This window comes from Nomascus leucogenys, chromosome 6 (genome assembly GCF_006542625.1).
Source record: "Nomascus leucogenys isolate Asia chromosome 6, Asia_NLE_v1, whole genome shotgun sequence".
In the NCBI taxonomy this organism is placed as follows: Eukaryota; Metazoa; Chordata; class Mammalia; order Primates; family Hylobatidae; genus Nomascus; species Nomascus leucogenys.
In genome coordinates, this window is record NC_044386.1 from 20,382,666 (window position 1) to 20,404,874 (window position 22,209).

A 22,209-nucleotide genomic window follows, 5' to 3' on the forward strand; every position below is an offset into this window, starting at 1 on the left:
TACCATGTCTTAACTCTCCTATAGGACTTATGAGCCACCTCCTCCAGGAGTTCTTTTTTCCAGAAGCTCTCATCCCTCCAATCAGTCTAGTGTCCCATAGTAGCATTGTGTATCAGAGGATTATATACCAGAAAACTCCCATATAATCTTCTGAAGACCTGATGAGCTCCCCCTACTAGATAGGGATCTACTTGACGATCTACTTGATTCATCTTAGTCTCCCAATAGCAAAGGACCTGTCAGGTCGTATGTTACAGATACATGTGCATCAAATGACACAATCAAATCCAACACCACCAGTTCATTACTCATCATCTGCTTTAACCCATCCAGTAATGTGAAACTTAATGTGAAACTCACAATCTAATGAGTTATCACTCTTATATATGGTATTATTATCTTTTTATATATATGTATATATATGGAGCCAGAATTCTTTCTTCCTGTAACTCACACTATGCATTGATAGCTCTTTTCCTCTCAAGCAGCACAGAATACATCCAGTTCCTCTTCTACACGACAGCTCTACAACTTGCTCAAGGCATATATCACATCCCTCTGGAATATTTTCCTTTCAAGCTCAAACATTCTTAGTTATTTTTGCTGATGTGTTCATGTCATGATTTCTAAAATAAAGCAAATGGAACTCACCCAGAATCTACTTGAAGTCTGACAATGCAGAATACAAGAAAATGATTGCCTGCAGTGCATTCCTGGGCACGGGATTTTACTACACAATCATAATATTACAAAACAGGTAACAGTATGTGCTGTTTTATCTTAATAATTATTTATTTCCTTGACACAGTTTTCTTTCCTTATATTTATTAGCGTCTATTGATTTCCTTGCCTTTGCTATCCCATAATCAATTGTTGCCTTAATGCTTCCTGGCAACTTATTTATTCTGGCAAAAAGTATTAAAAGAGTGACTTCATTGTGTAGGAAAAGACTTTTATTTTGCCCTTAAAGAAAGAAGATATAATTTATTTCACAGTACCAACTGAGGTGTCTTACTCAGTTCTACAGATTTTATTCTGAATTAATATCAAAAGAATGCTCTATCCCCATGTGACCCAGCAATCCCTTTTCTGGGTCTATACCCAAAGGAAATGAAATTATCATCTCATAAAGATATCTGCACTTTCATGCTTATTGCAACGTTATTCCCAATAGTCAATATATGAAAACAATGTAGTTGTTCATCAGTGGGCAAACAGAATAAGAAACTGTGGTATACATATGTAATGGAATACTATGCAACTTTAAAAAAGGAGATCCCGCCATTTGCCACAACATGGATAGGCCTGGGGGACAGTGTTCTAAGTGAAATAAGCCAGGCACGTAAATAAAAATATTGTGTGATCTTATTTATATGTGGACTCTAAAAAAAAAGGTAAAATATGTAAAGAATAAAAGAAAGATTATAAGGGTCAGTGTATGGGAGAGAAAATGGGGAGATGTAGGTCAAAGGATACAAAATAGCAAAAATACAAGATAAACAAGTTAAAAGATCTAATATACAACATGAGGACTAGAGTTAATAATAGTGTATCGTACTTAGGATTTTTGCTAAATGAGTAGATTATAACTCTCTTTGCCATGAGGAGGAGCCAGGGGTAGTTGGGGGAGAATGAATAAGAAAGATGATGGGTATGTTAATTTGTTCTGCTATAGTAACCATTTATATGTGTGTGTGTATCTCTTATGACAGCATGTTATATATGTGATATACACAATAAATTTTTAAAAGAATGTTCAAGTCATAAGCATGTGTATAGTATCATAAAGTGTTAGCTCAAAATATAAAGTTATTGGCCCAAGCTTTAATTTTAATATGAAGCTTTTATAACACCAACATATTTTAGAAGACATACAAGAATAATATCGGTCAAACTATAGGAGGAGGTTTCATTGGGAGATAGGCTTGAAGATAATTATCTCTGAATGAAAGGTTGATAGACTCAAGAGCAAAAGTCTTGGGAAAGTATCAGTCATGTGGGCAAACTTTATCATGTTTCCTTAAGCAGAATTTAGAATAGGATTACACAGCAAGAAATATCAGAACAGGAAATAAAAAACTTTTAAAGTATCTCATGCAACTCTATTCTCACTCAATTGTTTTTTTAATATGAATTCTATAAATACATGTAGAAACATGTAAAATAAACATTTATAAAGGATGTATTTTTGACAATGCATGTAAATTAAGAGATATGGAGAGAAATGCTTTGGCTAGATGGTGTAATGGTTTGACAAAAGTGTAAACATACTTAATGCAACTGAATTGTACACTTAAAATGGTAAAAATGGTCAATTTTATACTGTGTATATTTTACCATGATAGGAATAAAAACAATTTTATAGATTAACAAGAGGATATTGAGGTAAAATAATATTGTAATGTATTCTCAAGTAGAGCTCAGATCATTTAGAATACAGCATATCATTACCATATAATGTGAAATATGGCAATACCTAGTTACTGAACTCAGACTAGTTATTTAGAATCATTTAGGGAAAATTTAAATACATTAACAGAATTTTAAGACTAAATTAAGACATAAGAGTTCATCATTTATACTAATATTTGTTTTCTTAAATGGAGTTAATCTATTATCAAAACTATTGAGATGTTCAGCATCCTGATTTCAATCACTGAATTAAATATTATAATATTTTTGCTCTTGTTTAATGTTTTATAGATTATAGATGTTTATAAATGTTTTATAAACACTAAGTGAAATAATTTATATAATAAAATAATACAATATGTTAATATAAAAACATTTTAATGTTTTATAAATGTTAAGTATAATAAACATAATTGTTTAATGTTTTATAGTTGTAGCTACATTTTGAGTGTTCTAAATGTCATTTACTAATCATCTAAAGCATATAAATGAATGCATCTGGATTTTAACTCAGAGTAAATTATTTCATAGTTAAGGCAAACAATTGTCAAATACACTGATTTTAAAAGAACTATTATTTATTGGTTTATTTCATGGAATAAATGAGTCTATACTGTTTAGAATATATCAATTTATATTGTTTAGAAATAAACTTGCCATATCCACTTAGATAGAGATGCTGGGAATGTTTGTCAAACAGCAGTGTCAATACAGAAATCTTTTTATTTTCTCATTTCAAATGAAACACAAAATGATCTCTTTATCTCTTCATAAATATTTAGGCACCAGAGGTTTTGATGAGACTTTTCTTTTCAGAATTGTTTTAAGCTGTTTTCTACACTCAAATGTGGAAAATTTCAGATAATATTAGTTTTTCATGCATTTTATTTAATAACAGCAAAGAAATCATAAAGGGAAGCTATATGGCTGAACAAATGGAGACTATTTCTGAGAAATTGCAATTATCCTTGATTTTTGATTTACTCTTATCTACCACAAGGTGATAAATTTGACAAAAAGTCTTCTTAATGGTTTCTGTGCATGAAGAACTAGTTTTCATTCTCTTAATGAAGTGCTTCATCATCCACTCTTTTCCTGCCTAGTGGTCTGAGGCATTGTAATATCAAGACTTCTGTCTCCAGTGAAAATCAATGCTTCAAAAATCTATTACATAGCTTACGACAGAATTGTTTCACTCTTTGTTCTAAATAATAAACATTATATAAAAATGTAAATACAAAATTATAAAAGTTACATTACATATTCACGTGCTGTATGGTAAAACAAACTTTTTAAAGATACTAGAATATGTTGAAAGTTGATATTGGCCAAGTGAAATCAAGGGAAGAGTATGTTTTTTGGCTCATAAAGTTGTTTGGTATTCATTTGACCATAACAATTATATTTTTAACCCATTCTTTATGTTTAAATTTATCTTTGTTTGATTTTTATCTTGCTTTTTAAAGGTTAGATATGGTTTTATCCACAGTTATTTTACCAATATTAAATTCCTAATGCTAAATCCTTCATTCTCTTTAAGAGAATACTCACTCTTATTCTGAGTATATAAACTCACCTACTTTATAGAGTTTATCATTGTAATCCAATAAGTGATCTTTAATACTATCTTTCTTCACCAATCTCTATACACCTACTTTTCTCATTCTTTTATTCCTCTTGTCTCTCAGGAGTGTTCTTCATAAGCTGAAGGGATCTAAGAGAACAGCATTGTCCATACTTCCATTTCTGGTCAGATTACCCATTATAGCAAACCTCAAAAGGATACATAACTATACAAGAAAAAAATAACCCATAGTGGCCCCATCTGATAAAATGAAATATTTTAGATAATTTTCCTTTATTATTTTCATATATTCAGCCTATTGTCCAGGCCTTCTTAATTCCTCCGGAACACTGTAGGATCGTAAACTTCATTGAACAACTTCCCCAATCTCTTTTTATTTTCGATTTAGCTACCTTTTCTACAAAAACATATATAAGATTTTTTTCACAGCTTAAAAATAATCACAAAACTTCTTTTTAGATGATATTGCTAAACATTTTCTTATCTTTACTGCCATATTTCTTGAAAAATCACTTGTATGGTAAGGTGTAATTTTCTCATCATGCACTCACTTTTAACATTTGACAGACTGGCTTTTATTCTCCAAAACTCTATTGAAATCAGAGGAGCTTCTTTGTCCTAAGCCACTCTGTATTCTCTTCAGTACTGATACTCCCTTCTTAATGGAGTTCTCGAAGGACTGATGCTGTCCTTATTAAACTCTACCCTCTTTTCAGGTTTACATAAGGGAGTGACTCCCTGTTTTAGTGCTTTAACTTTTTGATGACTTCTGCCCCTTATTGGCTTAATGAGGAGGATAAGAAATTAAGAGAGAATGGCAGGTTCAGTTGACAAAAAGTTTTGCAGATTTTGCACTTCAACTTTTGTTAAGAAACATCAATAGACCTTATGTTTCCAGGCAACATTAATACATAATTAATTGTTAATTAACTTATATCTAATTCATATACTAGATTTTTACACATACCTCTTAGGAAGTATCAATTATAAAAGGTTTAACTTATTTGAATGTATAGTGTCTGAAATGTATACTTTTCAAATGCATATTGATATTTAAAAATTAATTTACAAATTTAAAAGGTAACTTATTAGTTCTGTATGAGAACAATTTTCCATTATTTTAAGTTCACATAATACATCATATTAAATTCAATTTGCAATATGTTCTAATGTAGTGTATAAGAATTGACAAAATAACCGTCATTGTGGGGTTTCTGCTTCAACTGTGACATGGAAGGCCTACTTTGATCACCGGTCGAGTGGCCGAGTAGTCTTCCTAGCAAATATTCAACATTCAGATATTGATTGTTTAGAAATAGAGCAACCTCATTTATTTAAAAGGAAAGACAAAATATTCCACATGCATAGCCTCCTGCCCTTCCTATGCTATTCATATTATATTTGAATTTGAAAACTGCTATTTTTAATTAATAATGGGACTAGATTTGAAGACATAGGCAAACAGAATCAATGATTTTGGTATTGCAAGATTGTCAATTCTCTCCTTTCTCTCACTATAAGCATAAGTCTCTATTAATCTAAACCAAGCATTCATAACTCTTATATATATAGAAATAGAGGCTCCAGGATGCTACCATGTATTGTTGAAGCCCAAAACTAAGTATAACTGAACCCATCCAATAAATATGAAATGAAAAGCTACTATAGCTGGAAGGATTTGTTTTAAAGTAGACTTTTGAAAATTTTAAATAAGACCAACATTGACTGCCTACCTAACAAATTTGAACTTTATAAGGATATGTTAAAAGGTTTATTTTACACAAAGTTCACTTAAATGGAAACCGTTCTTCAGCAGCAAGGAAAGATCCCATCTTCTTTGCTTAATGCACATCGCACTGAAGCTTTATGGCTATATTAGAATATGCAACTCCCCATGCCAAGATTTAATTAAAGTTTAAATATTTGAAGGGCTGGTGATAATGTTGCCTCTAATAAAAAATTTACCTGTCTTGGGATCAATAGAGAAATAAGGTTGTCCCTGAAGAATGCTGTAAACGACTCTGGCACTGTTTCCATAGGTCGGGTCATCTGCATCTGTGGCCTTGACCTGGAGTACATATGCACCTGGAAAATAAGACAATATCACTCTCACATTTTTATTTTACTACTTTCAAGGTCATGACTCTTATCTGCTGGACTCGATTTTCCTTTGATATTTGACCTATGTCAAGTACGCCATGAGTACATGATGTCACTGAGGATAGTTTAACCATTGTAACCAAAATGTTGAGCAATGATATAGTTAGTGCAAATCACAACTTTAAATATGTATTTTAAGAGCTGTGTCCATTTCCAGGAGCTAGATCATCTAAATGAAAGTCATCATGATACTTTTATTGATTGGCACACCAAAGAAAGCATGGACACCACTTATATTAGCTCATCTGCTTACTATTGATGTTTTAATTTTATGATTAGGATATCAATAGAGAGGCTAAAAGGTTTAGAGTGTACTGAACATTAGAGGTTGTTAAGTAATTTGCAATTGCAATTTAAAAATTAACAACTACCTACTAGCATCAGGAAGCCTTTAATTAGAAAAGGAATATTTGAGAAATTGAGAAACCATAAATAATTGCAAAATAGCTATAAGAGCACTTCTTTGCCTCAAGATTGAATTAACCTAAAGATTCAGGGACATAAGAAGACACCACAAACAGTCAAATTATCTACAGCTTTCCTAATTTTTTCTGGCATGGGCATATTTTTTCTGTACTAAAAGAAGTTGAAGGGAGCTTTTCTTTGTATTTTCCTTATCTGTTCATAAGCATATTGAAATCAGTCTCTAAAAACTTTTAAAGTGAGTATCTCTTCCTAATGTCCTATTCAATGTTAGTATTCTGAGTTGAGAACAAAGTGAAATCAAAAGTACCCAAATTGTAGCAAATAAAATAGACACACACACACACACATATATATATACATACACATACACATGTACATCCAAAGTTATGCAGTGAGTAGAACTCCTTTAATCTGCTGGAGGCACTCAAAGTAACTGTTCTGTTTAGTGAAAATAGGATTGTTCCTTTTCATTCAATTACTCATTCAGCCTTTTCTCTAAGAGTACAAATTTGGAGCAAACCATGTCTTCCTAGATTACTATAGAAGCTAAAAGAATGAATTACTTTTTCATTTCTACCATTTTCTTTTAATAAAATGTTAAGGTTGTGACAAGAGTAAGAAACAATAACTTTTTGTAGACATTCAATGCCAAGGTCTTTCAGTTTAAAATGGTTGAGTGAATCTTGGCTATATTAACAGAGGAAAAATATATTACAGCAGCCTTTCCCAAGAAAAGAAACTTTTAGAGGGAACTTTTAGAGGAAATGTAGATTAACATTACTAGGAAGTCAGGAGTGAAGACTAATATTATCCATCATCATCACCATCACCATCATCAACATCATCGGTATCATTAAACGCAATTTGACCAATGTTTATTTCTATGCAGCACTGGGTACCTGTATTAAAGATTCATTAAAACTACCTTTCTATAATGCTATAGAAATCAACAGTTCATTGAGAGTAAAGTCCTCTCTTCCCAACAGTATTTTCCCCCAGAATATTCATCAGGATGTTGACTGTCCCTCCACTATACATGCGTTATATAGGCAAAGTCCACAAATATTCACTACTGCCCTAATTCTGGATATAAATATTACAGTTGAAAAACTATAAATTGTTCTACATGTTGGGTATATTTAAGGAAAACGAAAGTATTATACTTAGTTACAAATAAGAAATTAAAATATTTGAGAAATAAGAAATATTTAGTGAAAAACATTAATAAAATTTGCCAAACTAATACCGTATTGCAATGTATAGTGGGGAAAACAAAGATGAACACGTATTGTCTTTAATTTCACATTTTTGTTTTTAATGTTTACATGAACCTCCACTATGCTGAACAAATATTTTCTTCTAATAGTTGTATTAAATTGTTTATGTTAATTATTTTTACGGCTCAAATATTTAAAGGAGTGAAATGGAAAATACTTCATTAATGCATCAAAGTTGCAAATATTTTTTCATACAACCCCACTTAGTGCTACTTAAAAGGATCACTGGATAGCAAGAATAACTGAATTCCTATCATATTTCTTCAGCTGTATCTATAGAATTAAAAGTAATTGTCCACTGAATTACAGTATAGGTTAATCCCTCTTTAGTGAAAGAGCAGATTCCAATGTAAATTCTCCAAAAGTTCTTAAAGATTGCCTGTCTGGGTGTTTACAAGAATGCAATTAAACACCATGATAGCAGCCTCTTTGTCAGCTGCTTGATGACTGTCACCAAACTCATGCAAAAGACAGAGATTTCATATTCTTTCCATTAAGAAGTCTCTGTCAATTGCCTGGAGCATGAAAATCTCCGAAGACTACCTTTTTCAGTCCTTGGATAGCATACCAGCTGTTCCTGACACTATTAAACACTAAATACCCAGGAGGTAAGAGCAGGAGGTTGTGGTTGGGGCATGTTTAATGTGCCACAAGGAAATAATACAGTCAATGATTTGCACAGAATCTGAAGTAGTCTTGTATGTAGCAGTGAGCTTGAAATTTATTCTCTTATCACTCGAACCCAGGGGATGACAATATAACCACTCTAAATGGTTATATCTGCAGAGAGAATGCAGCTCACAGAGAAAACACTCTTGTATAAGTGGTCAGGGCCAGAGTGCAGAATTTGCAATGGAGAGTATCAAGTCACTTCAAGTTCCCATAAAACACTGTTTTGATCAGTAACAAATTAGTGTATATTTAGTAACAAAGCCAGCACTAAAAGTTATTTTATAGTAATAACTAAATTCTATAGCTTATACTGTCACTCAAAGGGAATAAATATTTATAAAACTATATAAAGCAAAGAACAGAGAAACTGATCATTGAGTATGACAGAACTATGATGAAGAGTCATCAGGAGATGCCCACATGATATAAACTCCAACTAAATAAGTGATCACTAACATTTAAATGACTATGAGTTAGAGTTCACATGAGATCCGATTTGGATGTTGTATTGGTCAGCTCAGGCTGCAATAACAAAATATCACAGGCTGGGTGTCTTAAACAATAGAAGTCTACGTTCTCACAGTTTTGGACACAAGAAGTTTGAGATCAAAGAGCAGAAAAATTGGGTTTCTGATGAGACCTATTTTCCTGGCTTCTCACTGTGTTCTCCCATGCCCTTTCCTCTGTGCTCAGACAAAGGGAGAGAGAGACAGAGAGAGAGAGGAGCTCCTCTCTGGTGTATCTCCCTTTTTTTATAAGGTCACCACTTCTATTGGATTAGGACCCACCCTTAGGACTTCATTTAACCTTAATTACCTCCTGAAAGGGTCTATCTCCCAATACAGTCACATTCATGGTTAGAGCTTCCACATATGAATTTCTGGAGGATTCAAGTTAGTTCATAACATATCATTTTAGTATGCAGATATGTATATGTTAAATTATATGTGGAAATTAACAACTTAGTAAAGCATAATTTATTTCTATGTTGTAAAATTATAGTCATAACATAATGTGATCTCAGTAATTTGCAAGCAAACATTCATGTAATAATAAAATTCTGATAGACTTATTAAACAGGTATACATTACCTAGATGAATTAACTTAAATTTGAGTCAATATTTTTGGTCCAATTTATGTTGAAAACACTAATAAAAAGCATAATGTTTCACTTTTTAGATTCAACTTTGAGAATTCATATATATAATATTTTATGTGGTCAGACAATACATTTGAGAATTCACACATGTAATATCTTATATGGTCAGACAATACATTTACACAGACGCAAATGCACAGAACAGTTTAATAGTTTGTAATTACTCCACTCAAGTTAATGAGTATATGAAGTGCCAGGCACACTGTCCAAGGTGCTAGGGAAACACCTTGAACAAAATTGAGAGACCAACTCCTGAAATCTTATATCCTATCTAAATGAGAATGGGAGGAGAAACAGATTCGAGGTGAGAGATTTTATATGGTAATCAGGAAAAGCAATTTTGTAAAATCTCATTTATGTAGAGACCTGAATAATTTTTTGCACTTTCCTTTTCCCCCTAATTTATTTATTCTTTACTTGACAATATTGTATGTATTTCTTGTATAGAGCACATTTTGAAATATGTATACATTGTGGAATGACTAAACTGAGCTAATTAACTTATGCATTCCCTTACATATGTATCCCTTTTTGTAGTCAGAACACTTAAAATCTACTTTCCTAGCAATTTTCAAGAATACAATATAGTGCTATTAGCTGGAGTCACCATGTTGTGTGCTAGATGTCCAGCATTTATTTCTCCTGTCTAACTGAAATTGTGTATACTTTGAGCAACATCTCCCTAGTCACTCAGTTTCCCCTAACCACCTGTATTAGTCTGTTCTCATACTGCTATGAAGAAATACCAGAGGCTGGGTCATTTATAAAGAAAAAAGGTTTAATTGACTCATAGTTGAGTATGGCTGGGAAGCCCTCAGGAAACTTACAATCAGGAGGGAAGGTGAAGGGGAAGAAAGGCAGCTTCTTCACAGGGCAGCAGGAAGGAGAAGTGCCAAGCAAAGGGGAAAAAGCCCCTTATAAACCATCAGATCTCATGAAAATGCATTCACTATCATGAGAACAGCATGGGGGAAACCGCCTCCATGATCTGATTACCTCCACCTGGTTCTGCCTTCAATCCGACCAGTTCTCCAAAGGCTGTATATGCACTGAGTCAGTGTCCAATATATGGTACCATTTCTCCCATAGCCAGGATTCACCAGTCCAGAAATCAAAGGGTGGACACGGTACCACTCACCATCACCCCTAGTGATCTACTAGCAAAATTCTTGCTTCCTGTTTCTGCAACATTACATTCTGCTGGCCTAGTGGTCTTAGTTCCAGAGGGAGAAATGCTGACACCAGGAGATACAACAATGATTCCATTAAACTGGATGTTAAGATTGCCACCTGGGCATTTTGGGCTCCTGCTAACTCTAAGTCAACAGGCTAAGAAGGGAATTACAGTGTTGGCTGGGGTGATTGACCTGGATTATCAAGAAGAAATCAGTTTACTACTCCACGATGGAGATAAAGAAGAGTATGTGTGGAATACAGGAAATCTCTTACGGCATCTCTTAGTATTACCATGGCCTGTGATTAACATCAGTGGGAAACTACAACCACCCAATCTAGGCAGATACAATTGGCCCAGACTCTTCAGAAATGAAGGTTTGGGTCGCTCCACCAGGTAAAAAAAAAACATGACTTGCTGAGGTGCTTGCTGAAGAAAAAGGGAATACAGAATGGGTAGCAGAAGAAGGTCATCATCCATACCAGCCACGACCACGTGACCCGTTGCAGAAATGAGTACTGTAATTGTCATGAATACTTTTTCTTTATTTTATTAATAATATATTTGTGCATGTATACATTTGCACTAAGAAAAATATCTTCATTTTCTTTATCATGTGACACAAGATTTATTGACTTCATATCAGCATTTAAGTGTTGTTAACTTTATGTAATAGCATTTAGGTTAAGGATTAGTGTGCTTCGGGTTGCATGAGGGATAGCTGTATTATGTTAGGTGTAACTATGACCTTATTATTGTCTTTATTTGGAGATTATGTATGACTTCAGAAGATGTGTATGGGTTCGAGTTGACAAGAGGTGGACTTGTGATGGTTAATATAGAGTGTCAATTTGATTAGATTGAAGGATGCAAATTATTTTTACTGGATGTGTCTGTGAGGGTGTTGCCAAAGGAGATTAACATTTGAGTCAGTGGACTGGGAGAGGCCGACTCACTCCCAATCTGGGTGGGCACAATCTAATCAGCTGCCAGTGTGGCTAGAATAAAGCAGTCAGAATAAGGTGGAAGGAGCTGACTTGCTGAGTCTTCTGGCCCTCATCTTTCTCCTGTGCTAGATGCTTCCTGCCTTCAAATATCAGACTCCAAGTTCTTTGGCTTTTGGACTCTTGGACATACACCAGTGGTTTGTCAGGGGCTCTTAGGCCTTCAGTTACAGATTGAAGGCTGCACTGTTAGCTTCCCTGCGTTTGAGGTTTTGGGACTTGAAGTGGCTTCCTTGCTCTTCAGCTTGCAGATGGCCGATTGTGGGACTTCACATTGCAATCTTGTGAAATCAATACTCCTTAATAAACCCCCCTTCATACATATATCAATCCACTAGTTCTGTCCCTGTAGAGAACCCTAATACACCACCATTCTACTCACTGCTTCTGTGAGTTTTAATTCCATGCAGAGGTAGCTCTGGGTGAAAAAGGTCCTGGAAGTGTTGAGGGAAACCTCAGGAAAATCAGAGCCACCTTCACTGCAGATCAAAAATCAGATGGATGAGGTGGCAGAGAAAATGGTCGTATATGACTTTTTAAGCCACTGTTAGGACTCCTGTGGGGTTTAACTACCCTTTCTACATTGACTTATTTTTATCTCATTATCTCTACCTATCTAGTATACTTACCCACTAACCTGTATTTCAGTTTTTATTAACATGAAAGAGATATAACTAACTACACATTAATTTTTCCCCAACACAAAACAGAACCTTAGTATACTTGCACACAATTTATACTTATTGTATGGTGCAATTGCATTAATTTAAAATTACATGAAAGCTTAACTAAAATAAAAATATACTGAGTGAGAATGTAATAAGTGAGTAGTACTTTACAATTTGTAATGACTATTTGATTTACATAGTATTTTCATCTCTGATTAAATTTTGTTGTTTTCCAGTGTGATTTCTTGAACCTTATTTCATTCATTAAATATATTGAACAGGCATTTTATAAAAGCACATAAAAATCCATCTCACAATTTTTAACCAATTTCCTTTCAGCGGACACTTTGTTAAGAGGATTTTGTTTATTTCCTCTATTACAAACAATTCTGCTATTAGTAAATTCTTACCATTGCCATAGCTGGATCAAAAAGCATATAGATTCAACATATTGAGCTGTATTGTCAAGGCGACTACCAGAAATTGTACTTCTTTACATTCCTATCAACAAGGTATATTTTCTAACATTTTCATCAGCCCATATCCTAATTATATGTATGTTTTATTTTATGCTTGAACTTTAACAGCATATAGTTTTTGGTTACTTCTAGTGTGTGTGTGTGTGTGTGTGTGTGTGTGTGTGTACAAGCTGCACTCTTTCTTAACCCAGTTTATCATGTATTATATCTGTGTCTATCTATTGAAAGGTTAATTTACTAACTTATTTTTATTTGGTTTCATTTTTATGTGGTTATTTTAAATGGTTTTCTTTTGTGTGAATGTGTTTATATCTATGTGTGCATGTGTGGTATATATACCTTAAAAACTATTATCCTTTAGTTGTGTTTGATAAACTTATGTGGGTTTTATAGTTTAGTCTTCTGAATTTCTATACAATGAGTATTTGGGTTCTGAAGCCCAGACCAGGCAAGCCAGCTTAATTTCATAATATAACTACAGAGGGCTTGCTTCTGCTTTTTTATGTATCATGTAATAATCATCTTTTATTTATTTGATTTAATTAAGACTAATAATATAAAGGCTTGGGATAAATTTTAAGAATCATCTGACATAATGTTTCCATTTTACGATCCAATACTTGAAGGCCAGTGATGTTAAAATCATTCTTAATGGTACTTAAAGACATTCTCATCCAAAAGGTAGCAGGGTGAGGGTGGAACTGAGCCCCACTAATTCACAATTTCAGTTAAAGTAGTCATAGTTAATTCATGTTACAATAATTCAATCTAGGTAGGACTAGGAATGACCCAGAGCCTTCCTGTAAAGAACCATGACCAGCTGACATACTTGTGGAAGGCAATGGTAATACAGAACGGGAATTAGAAGAAGCTGTTAATAAATGCCAGCTATGAGTACATGACTAGTTGTAGAAATGAAGACTAATTATCATAAGTATTTTTTCTATATTCTTTAGAATGTGTTTATGTGTATTTATACATATATTAAGAAATATTTGTTTTTATGTTTTATTCTTTCATCATCAAATATAAAATATATTGACTTTATATTAGTCTTTAAGTATTGTTAATTTTATATCATAGCATTTAAGTTATGGGACATTAGGCAAAGGGTAAGCATCACCCAAGGACTTTATCTCCTCTTCAGGGGAAGGAATTAAAGTATTTTTAATTATACAAAGGATACTTGTATCATATTGGGGGAATTATTACCTTGCTATTGTCTTTATTTTGAGATTAAGTATGGCTTAAGGAAATGCATATGGGTGCAAAGTTAATAAGGGCTGTACTTGTGATGATTAATTTTAGGTGTCAACTTGACTGAATTCAGGAATACCTAGTGGTATGGTTTGGCTCTGTGTCCCCACCCAAATCTTATCTTCAATTGCACTCCCATAATTCCCATGTGTTATGGGAGGGACCTGGTGGGAGAAAACTGAATTATGGGGGCAGTTTCTCCCATAATGTTCTGTTGGTAGTAAATAAGTCTCATGAGATCTGATGGTTTGTTTTATCAGGGGTTTCTGCTTTTGCATCTTCCTCATTCTCTCTTCACCTACGGGCATCCATGTAAGAAGTGACTTGCTCCTCTTTGACTTTTGCTATGATTGTGAAGCTTCCCCAGCTATGTGAAACTGTCAGTTCAATTAAACCTCTTTCTTTTGAAAATTGCCCAGTCTTGGGTATGTCTTTATCAACGGCATGAAAATGGTCTAACACACCTAGAGAATTGGGAAAGCACTACTTCTGTGTGTATATGTGAGGGTGTTTCCAGAGGATATTTGCATGTGATTCAGTGGACTGAGTGGGGAAGATCCATCCTCAATGAGGGCAGGGACCATCCAATTAGCTGGGGGCCTGGATAGAATTAAAATGGCAGAAAATAAAGTGATTTGCACATGCGTGCGCATTCTTGCTGTTTCATCTTCCACCATAGGATAGCACAGCAAGAAAGCTTTGTCCAAATGTAGCCATTCAATCCTGGACTTTTCAGCCTCCAGAACTGTCAGTCAAGTAGATTTCTGTTCATGATAAATTACCCAGTCTTGGGTATTTTGTTTTAGCAGTACAAAATAGATTTTAACTATGAGATCTGCTTTGTTCTGTGGTTCCTCTTTCTGTGTTTGCTTAGATTTATAAATGGCTTCTCCATCCTCTTTAATCTTCAGCCAGGACAGCATATAAGGTATTTTATAAGAATTAGTGTGTTTTTGTTTTCGATATAGTGTCTCCCTCTGTCACCCAGGTTGGGGTACAGGGGTATAATCAAAGCCTACTGCAGCCCCAACCTGGTGAACTCAAGCAATTCTCCCACCTAGCCTCCCAAGTAGCTGGGACTATAGGCGTATGCTACCACACCAAGCTAATATTTGTACTTTTGGTAGAGACAGAATTTTGTCATGTTGCTCAGGCTGGTTTCACACTCCTAGGCTCAAGCAATCTACCTACCTCGACATTCCAAAATGCTGGGATTACAGGCATGAGCCACAATTCCCAGGCACAAGAATGACTAACACCACCAATTCTTGGGATCTCATCAGAGAGTTTAATTTAATTGTTCTTCAGTGTGACAGGTAACAGAATTTTTTTCTAAATTTCTGAAGATGAGTCTGGAATAGCGAGGGCTAAGAATTCTCCTAGAGAACTCATCAGTTAGGAGAGGCTGCATAGCTTGACATTGTGATTATAATCTTTGTCTCTGTGGCCTAACTTTTGAATCCCAGATTAGCCATTAAACAATTGTGTGGTCTCAAGGAAATTTATCTTTGCTTTAATTCCCGCATTTGCAGAAAAGGTAAAAAAACATAGCATCAATTTTCTAGTGGTATTAAATGTGTTAATATTTACATATAAAGACATTATAATAGAGTTTGCCATGCAGTACTGCTATTCTAGGGTATGTAAAATAAAACAAACACCACTGGGCTCAGTGGCTCACGCCTGTAATCCCAGCACTTTGGAGGCCGAGGCGGGCGGATCACTTGAGGTCAAAAGTTCGCGACTAGCCTGACCAACATGGAGAAACCCCTTCTCTACTAAAAATACAAAAAATTAGCTGGGTGTGGTGGCACATGCCTGTAATCTCAGCTACTCTGGAGGCAGGAGAATCATTTGAACCCAGGAGGCGGAGGTTGCAATGAGCCTAGATTGCGCCATTGCACTCCAGCCTAGGCGACAAGAGCGAAACTCCATCTCAAAAATATAAAATAAAATAAAATAAAATAAAATAAAATAAAATAAAATAAAATAAAATAAAATAAAATAAAATAAAATACCTAAATACTCTCTGTTCTCCTGCACCACGCGTAGGGTATCACTTCCAAAAGTGTGACACTCGCAAGACTCCTATCCTCAACTCTCACCCCTGAATATTCAAATACTGATCTGGAATTTATCTTCTGTGTATTAGAAAAGGGAGGTTTTGAATATATATTTAAATTATATTAAAATGCAAACAAGTAGATTATAATAATATTGGATCACTTTATTAGAGACCCAAGGGAAAAGAATTATACATTTATTAAGTCTTCATGAAATAATGAAAACCTTTAAGATGGACTAGAAAAGACATGTCATAAAAATCCCCCAGAGTAGAAATGATGCCTCCTTGAATTGTACTTCTAAGATCAGAGCAGCCAATTTGGCTTTTCTCTGCCTAACACCCTGACCTTGCTCAGTGTGGGCCTTGAGTAGCCCCAGCACATCTAATGCTGTGACAGCGACTTATGATTTGGTATTCAGTCCAAGGCCCCAGAAGCACTCTAAGGTTATAAAACCTTCCTCTTAGATCTGTCCTAAATATTTTAGACTATACATATTTACACCTTGTGATTCAGACCTACTTTGATGGATAAGTGAATCCATTTTTATGAGCACTTTATCTCTCAGCTGTGTGCCAAGAATTCTATAGTACCATGAATATCAATACAAATGCTAATGCCTGCATCCAGTGACACACATTGAACTCCAACTTATAGTGTTGCCTTCTTTATACCTAATGTCATTTGAAATTATTTTCATAGATGCTGTTAGGAAATTCCATAGAAATAATGATGAAATGTCTGAGTTTGGAATATACTCACACAGGGGCTCTCAGCGATAATTCAGTAAGCTTTGTATTTTTTCTGTGTAGCATCATATTATTATAGGGTAAATAAATCACTTTTGATGCAAATGTATTTGGCCAAGGTGTTAAGGACCAGTTACTGTGACTAATTAGAATTTAATGCGCTCTCTACATACCTAACATTATTTATTTTGATTTGATCAGACGCCTCTGCCATGTTAAGAGTAAAATCTATCAGTCTGTCTATCTATCATCTATCTATCTATCTATCTATCTATCTATCTATCTATCTATCATCTATCTACCTATCATCTATCTACCTATATATCAATCATTATCTATCTATCTATCTATCTATCTATCTATCTATCATCTATCTTCTTCCTATTCATTTATCTGCATCTCTCTGTGTAGTTTCAAGTAAAAGAAAAAACATACGTGTGTGTTATAATACGCATATATAGTATATATGTGTGTGTATAAACTAGCAATTAGAAGTACTAAATCCTAAAATCAACACTGTAATTAAATAGATATATGATCTTTGCAAGTTATTTCAATTCTGTAATGATAATGTAATTTTAGTGGACAGTGTGATAATCCTCCAAAAATTAGTCCCACCTAATCCTATGAACTGTTCATATTTATATTAATATATCACCATCTCCATTATACCTCCATGTACATTAGATGTTGAATCTCATGGAGGCAATTGGCTTAGGTCTAAAGCAACAAACCCAAATTCTGCCCCCTTTTTTTTCTGGCTAATAATGCTTGTTTAAGAAGTATAAATGCAACCTACATAAAGCCAACAAAATCAGAAGAGACATATGCTAGGAACTTCTAGAAAATTCTCTTTGTACCCCCTTTGGATAATGGTGTGCAGATGCCTGGAATTGCTATTGCCATTTCAACATCTCAGTGGATAATTGGCAAGATTGTCACAGACCAGAGGCCACAAACTTTAGAATCACAGGGGAGAAAAATAAAGAAGAGTCTCAACTAAACCTGCCAGAAGCTCATCCTCCAAGCATTTTGATACTTTGAGACCATAAATTCTCTTTTGTGTGCTATTTTTTAAAAATTTTATTTTATTTTACTCTAAGTTCTGGGGTACATGTGCAGGATGTGCAGGTTTGTTACAGAGGTAAACATGTGCCATGGTGGCTTGCTGCACCTATCAACCCATCACCTAGGTATTAAGCCAGACATGCATTAGCTATTTTTCCTGATTCTCTCCCTCCCCCACCCTCCCCCAACAGGCCCCAATGCTTGTTGTTCCCATCCCTGTGTTCTCACTGTTCAACTCTCACTTATAAGTGAGAACATGCGGTATTTGGTTTTCTGCTCCTGCGTTACTTTTCTGAGGATAATAGCTTCCAGCTTCACCCATGTCCCTGCAAAGAACATGATCTCATTCCCTTTTATGGCTACATAGTATTCCATGGTGTATGTATACCACATTTTATTTATCTGGTCTATCATTGTTGGGCATTTGGGTTGATTTCACATCTTTGCTATTGCGAGTAGTGCTGCAATGAACATTTGCATGTGTGTATCTTTGTAGTAGAATGATTTATATTCCTTTGGGTATATACCCAGTAATGGGATTGCTGGGTCAGAATCTACAAGGAACGTAAGCAAATTTACAAGAAAAAACAAACAACCCCATTAAAAAGTGGCCAAAGGACATAAACAGACACTTCTCAAAAGAAAACATTTGTGCAGCCAACAAACATATGAAGGAAGGCTCAACATCACTGATAATTAGACAAATGCAAATCACAACTGAGAGACAGGACTAGCTGGATTTCCTAGGCCAACTAAGAATTCCTAAGCCTAGCTAGGAAGGTGACCGCATCCACCTTTAAACACGGGGCTTGCAACTTAGCTCACACCCGACCAATCAGGTAGTAAAGAGAGCTCACTAAAATGCTAATTAGGCAAAAACAGGAGGTAAAGAAATAGCCAATCATCTTTTGCCTAAAAGCACAGGGGGAGGGACAATGATTGGGATATAAACCCCAGGCATTTGAGTAGGGAGCCGCAACCCCCTTTCGGCCCCCTCTTATTGTATGGGAGCTCTGTTTTCACTCTGTTAAATCTTGCAACTGCACATTCTTCTGGTCCGTGTTTGCTATGGCTGGAGCTGAGCTTTGCTCACCATCCACCACTGCTGTTCGCAGCTGTCCCAGACCTGCCGTTGATTTCCACCCCTCCCGGGTGGAAGGGTGTCCACTGCACTTCTGATCCAGCCAGGCGGTGCCCATTGTTGCTCCCAATTGGGCTAGAGGGCTGCCATTGTTCCTGCGTGGGCTAAGTGCCTGAGGTTCCTCCTAATAGAACTGTAACACTCACCACATGGCCCAAGGTTCCATTGCTTGGAATCTGTGAGGCCAAGAACCCCAGGTCAGAGAACAAAAGGCTTGCTGCCATCTTGGAAGTGGCCTGCCACCATCTTGGGAGCTCTAAGAACAGGTACCCCCGGTAACAAAAACACAATGAGATAGCATCTCACACCAGTCAGAATGGCGATTATTAAATAATCAAGAAACAACAGATCCTGTCGAGGTTGCAGAGAAATAGGAAAACTTTTACACCGTTGGTGGGAATGTAAATTAGTTAACCATTGTAGAAGACAGTCTGGCGATTTCTAAAAGATTTTGTGTGCTATTTTATACTTTGAGTTGCATTAGAATTTTCTGTTACTTCCAAATAAACAAGATTTTGGCAAGTCACTTAAACACTCTAAATAAACCTCTGTTATTTCAAATATAAAATGGGAGTACAGAGAGTGGGAACCTCATGGAACTTATTTATGCATTAATTCATGTAAAAATGCATATAAATTTTTTAGCATAATAACTGGCACTTAGTGAAACCTCATCAAAAGGATGGTTTAAATTCTTCAACTTTGTAGTGAATGGGTAGAGTTCCCTACTTCCAGTGATTTGTTGTACAATTTGAAACAGAATCATATCTGAACTCTCCCCAAAATTAAGATTAATCTTTTGGTTACAGGGTTTTGAATAAACCATTGCTCTGTCCAAAACTTTCCAAGCAGTGCCAATTACTTTATGTAGTCTGAACTTTGAGATTAATATCCTTCTCCTTTTTTCATTCTAAAATTTAACCACCCTGCTTCTGTAAACCTCTTCTCTAGGGAATGTCTTTTGCTCTCTGTCCAAAAAACGTTAGAGCTCTGCCATTTAATTTTTGGATAACAATTTTGAGCCTCTTATCTAAGAATTGGAAATTTGTAACTGAATTTCACAAACAGGTTAACAAAGATTAAATTTAACAATACATGTAAATTACATCTTCTGGTTTCTTCCACTAGTGCTGGCTCCCAAATTGCTTTCCACAGTGCATTCCACTTCTGGAAGTACTGGACGCAAACTTCACTCATTGTCACTCTTCTGCAGAATGCTTCCTTCAGCAATTTACCTTAATTGAAATCTTGCTTTCCCCTGAGCCTAGTACTATGATTGGAGCATTCTGGATTCAAAACTTCATTCCTTCAGCTTATCATTACAGCTTCTGATTAACTGATCTTTTCTCCTAAGAGAGAATGGTGTTTCTTATGTTTACCTTTCTTCTTTGTGAGCATTTTTTTTTTTTTTTTTTTTGAAACGGAGTCTCGCTCTGTCTCCATGCTGGAGTGCAGTGGCGCGATCTCGGTTCACCACAACCTCTGCCTCCTGGGCTCAAGCGATTCTCCTGCCTCAGCCTCCCAAGTAGCTGGGACTACAGGTACATGCCACCACACCCAGCTAATTTTTGTATTTTTAGTAGAGACAGGGTTTCACCATGTTGACCAGGATGGTCTCCATCTCTTAACCTCATGTTCTACCTGCCTCAGCCTCCCAAAGTGCTGGGAATACAGGCGTGAGCCACCACACCCGGCCCTTTGTGGGCATTTTAATGGTTGAGCCAAATCTCTTTCTTCAAGTTGTCTCTTTTTATGGTTTCTTCAACATCATTTACTCTTGACTCTCCCCCTGAGTCTCTGATAACTACTTGGCATTCTTTACAGACTCCTTTTCCTCTCCCTGCCCATATACCCTGATTTTGTCTCTCACTCTGCATGCCTAACTCTACAATCTTGTACATATTAGCCCCTATGTACCAGTGACTAAATCCTGACCATCATTTATATTTTCTAGTTGCTTCAATAGCAGAACTGCCTCTTAACTAGACCAAGATAAATCTTGAGGACATTTTAAACTTTTATTTAGCACTTATTGTTTACATCTGGTGTAGTCTTTCATTAACTAAACATTGCTACAATACTTTCCTTGTGCATTCTGCCACTACTTTTATTTGAAATGTTTACTATTTCTCACCTAGGTTATAGTGTTATGATATTTAATAGTCCAAATGTTGCTTGTCTTAACCTACAATCCACCTGATTGCTTCAGCTGCATTTGCCTTTCAAAAATGTAAATTTAATTTTGTCCTCAGCACTATCTCCAATGCTCTTCACAAATGTGCCTCTCTGCATTTCTAGGCTTATCTTTGTCTCTTCCCTGTCTACTTTATGTTGCCTCAATACAATATAGTTCCCTAAGATTCAGGGCTACTTCATATTATTCCCTTTATACATGCTGTTGTCAAAATCAGAAATGTTCTTTTTCAGGCTGCATGCCACCAGTGACTCACACTTGTAATCCCAGCATTTTGGGAGGCCTAAGAGGGTGGATCATTTGGAGACCAGGAGTTCGAGAACAGCCTGGCCAACATGGCAAAACCCCACCTCTGCTAAAAATACAAAAATTAGTCAGGCATAGTGTCACGTGCTTATAGTCCCAGCTATTTGGGAGACTGAGGGATGAGAATTGCTTGAACCCAGGAAGAGAAGGTTGCAGTGAGCCTAGATTGTACCACTGCACTCCAGCCTGGGTGACAGAGTGAGATTCTGTAAAAAAAAAAAAAAAGAAGTGAGTGTTCTTTTTCACTCAGGTAAACTTCATTCCATTTTAAAGACTGGCCTCAATAGCTGAACTTCTAAAAACCCATTTCCATGTGCTCAGAGTGTCTTGTTTCCTGTCTCATTTTCCACTGTCTCTTCCACAAGTCTGTAAGTTAACATCTAGAGAGTATTACTACTTTATTTATTTATTTAT

The 22,209-nt window shown here is 35.4% G+C and overlaps 1 protein-coding gene across 2 annotated transcripts in view; it reads right to left on the reverse strand.

Moving 5' to 3' along the window:
• Window positions 1–22,209, reverse strand: part of CDH12 (cadherin 12) — a 466,101-nt gene that overhangs the window by 104,884 nt on the left and 339,008 nt on the right. For both annotated transcript variants that reach the window (XM_030813934.1, XM_030813935.1), the window contains one exon: window positions 5,963–6,082. In XM_030813934.1, the coding sequence (XP_030669794.1) occupies window positions 5,963–6,082 (120 nt within the window). The remainder of the gene's footprint in view (window positions 1–5,962; window positions 6,083–22,209) is intronic.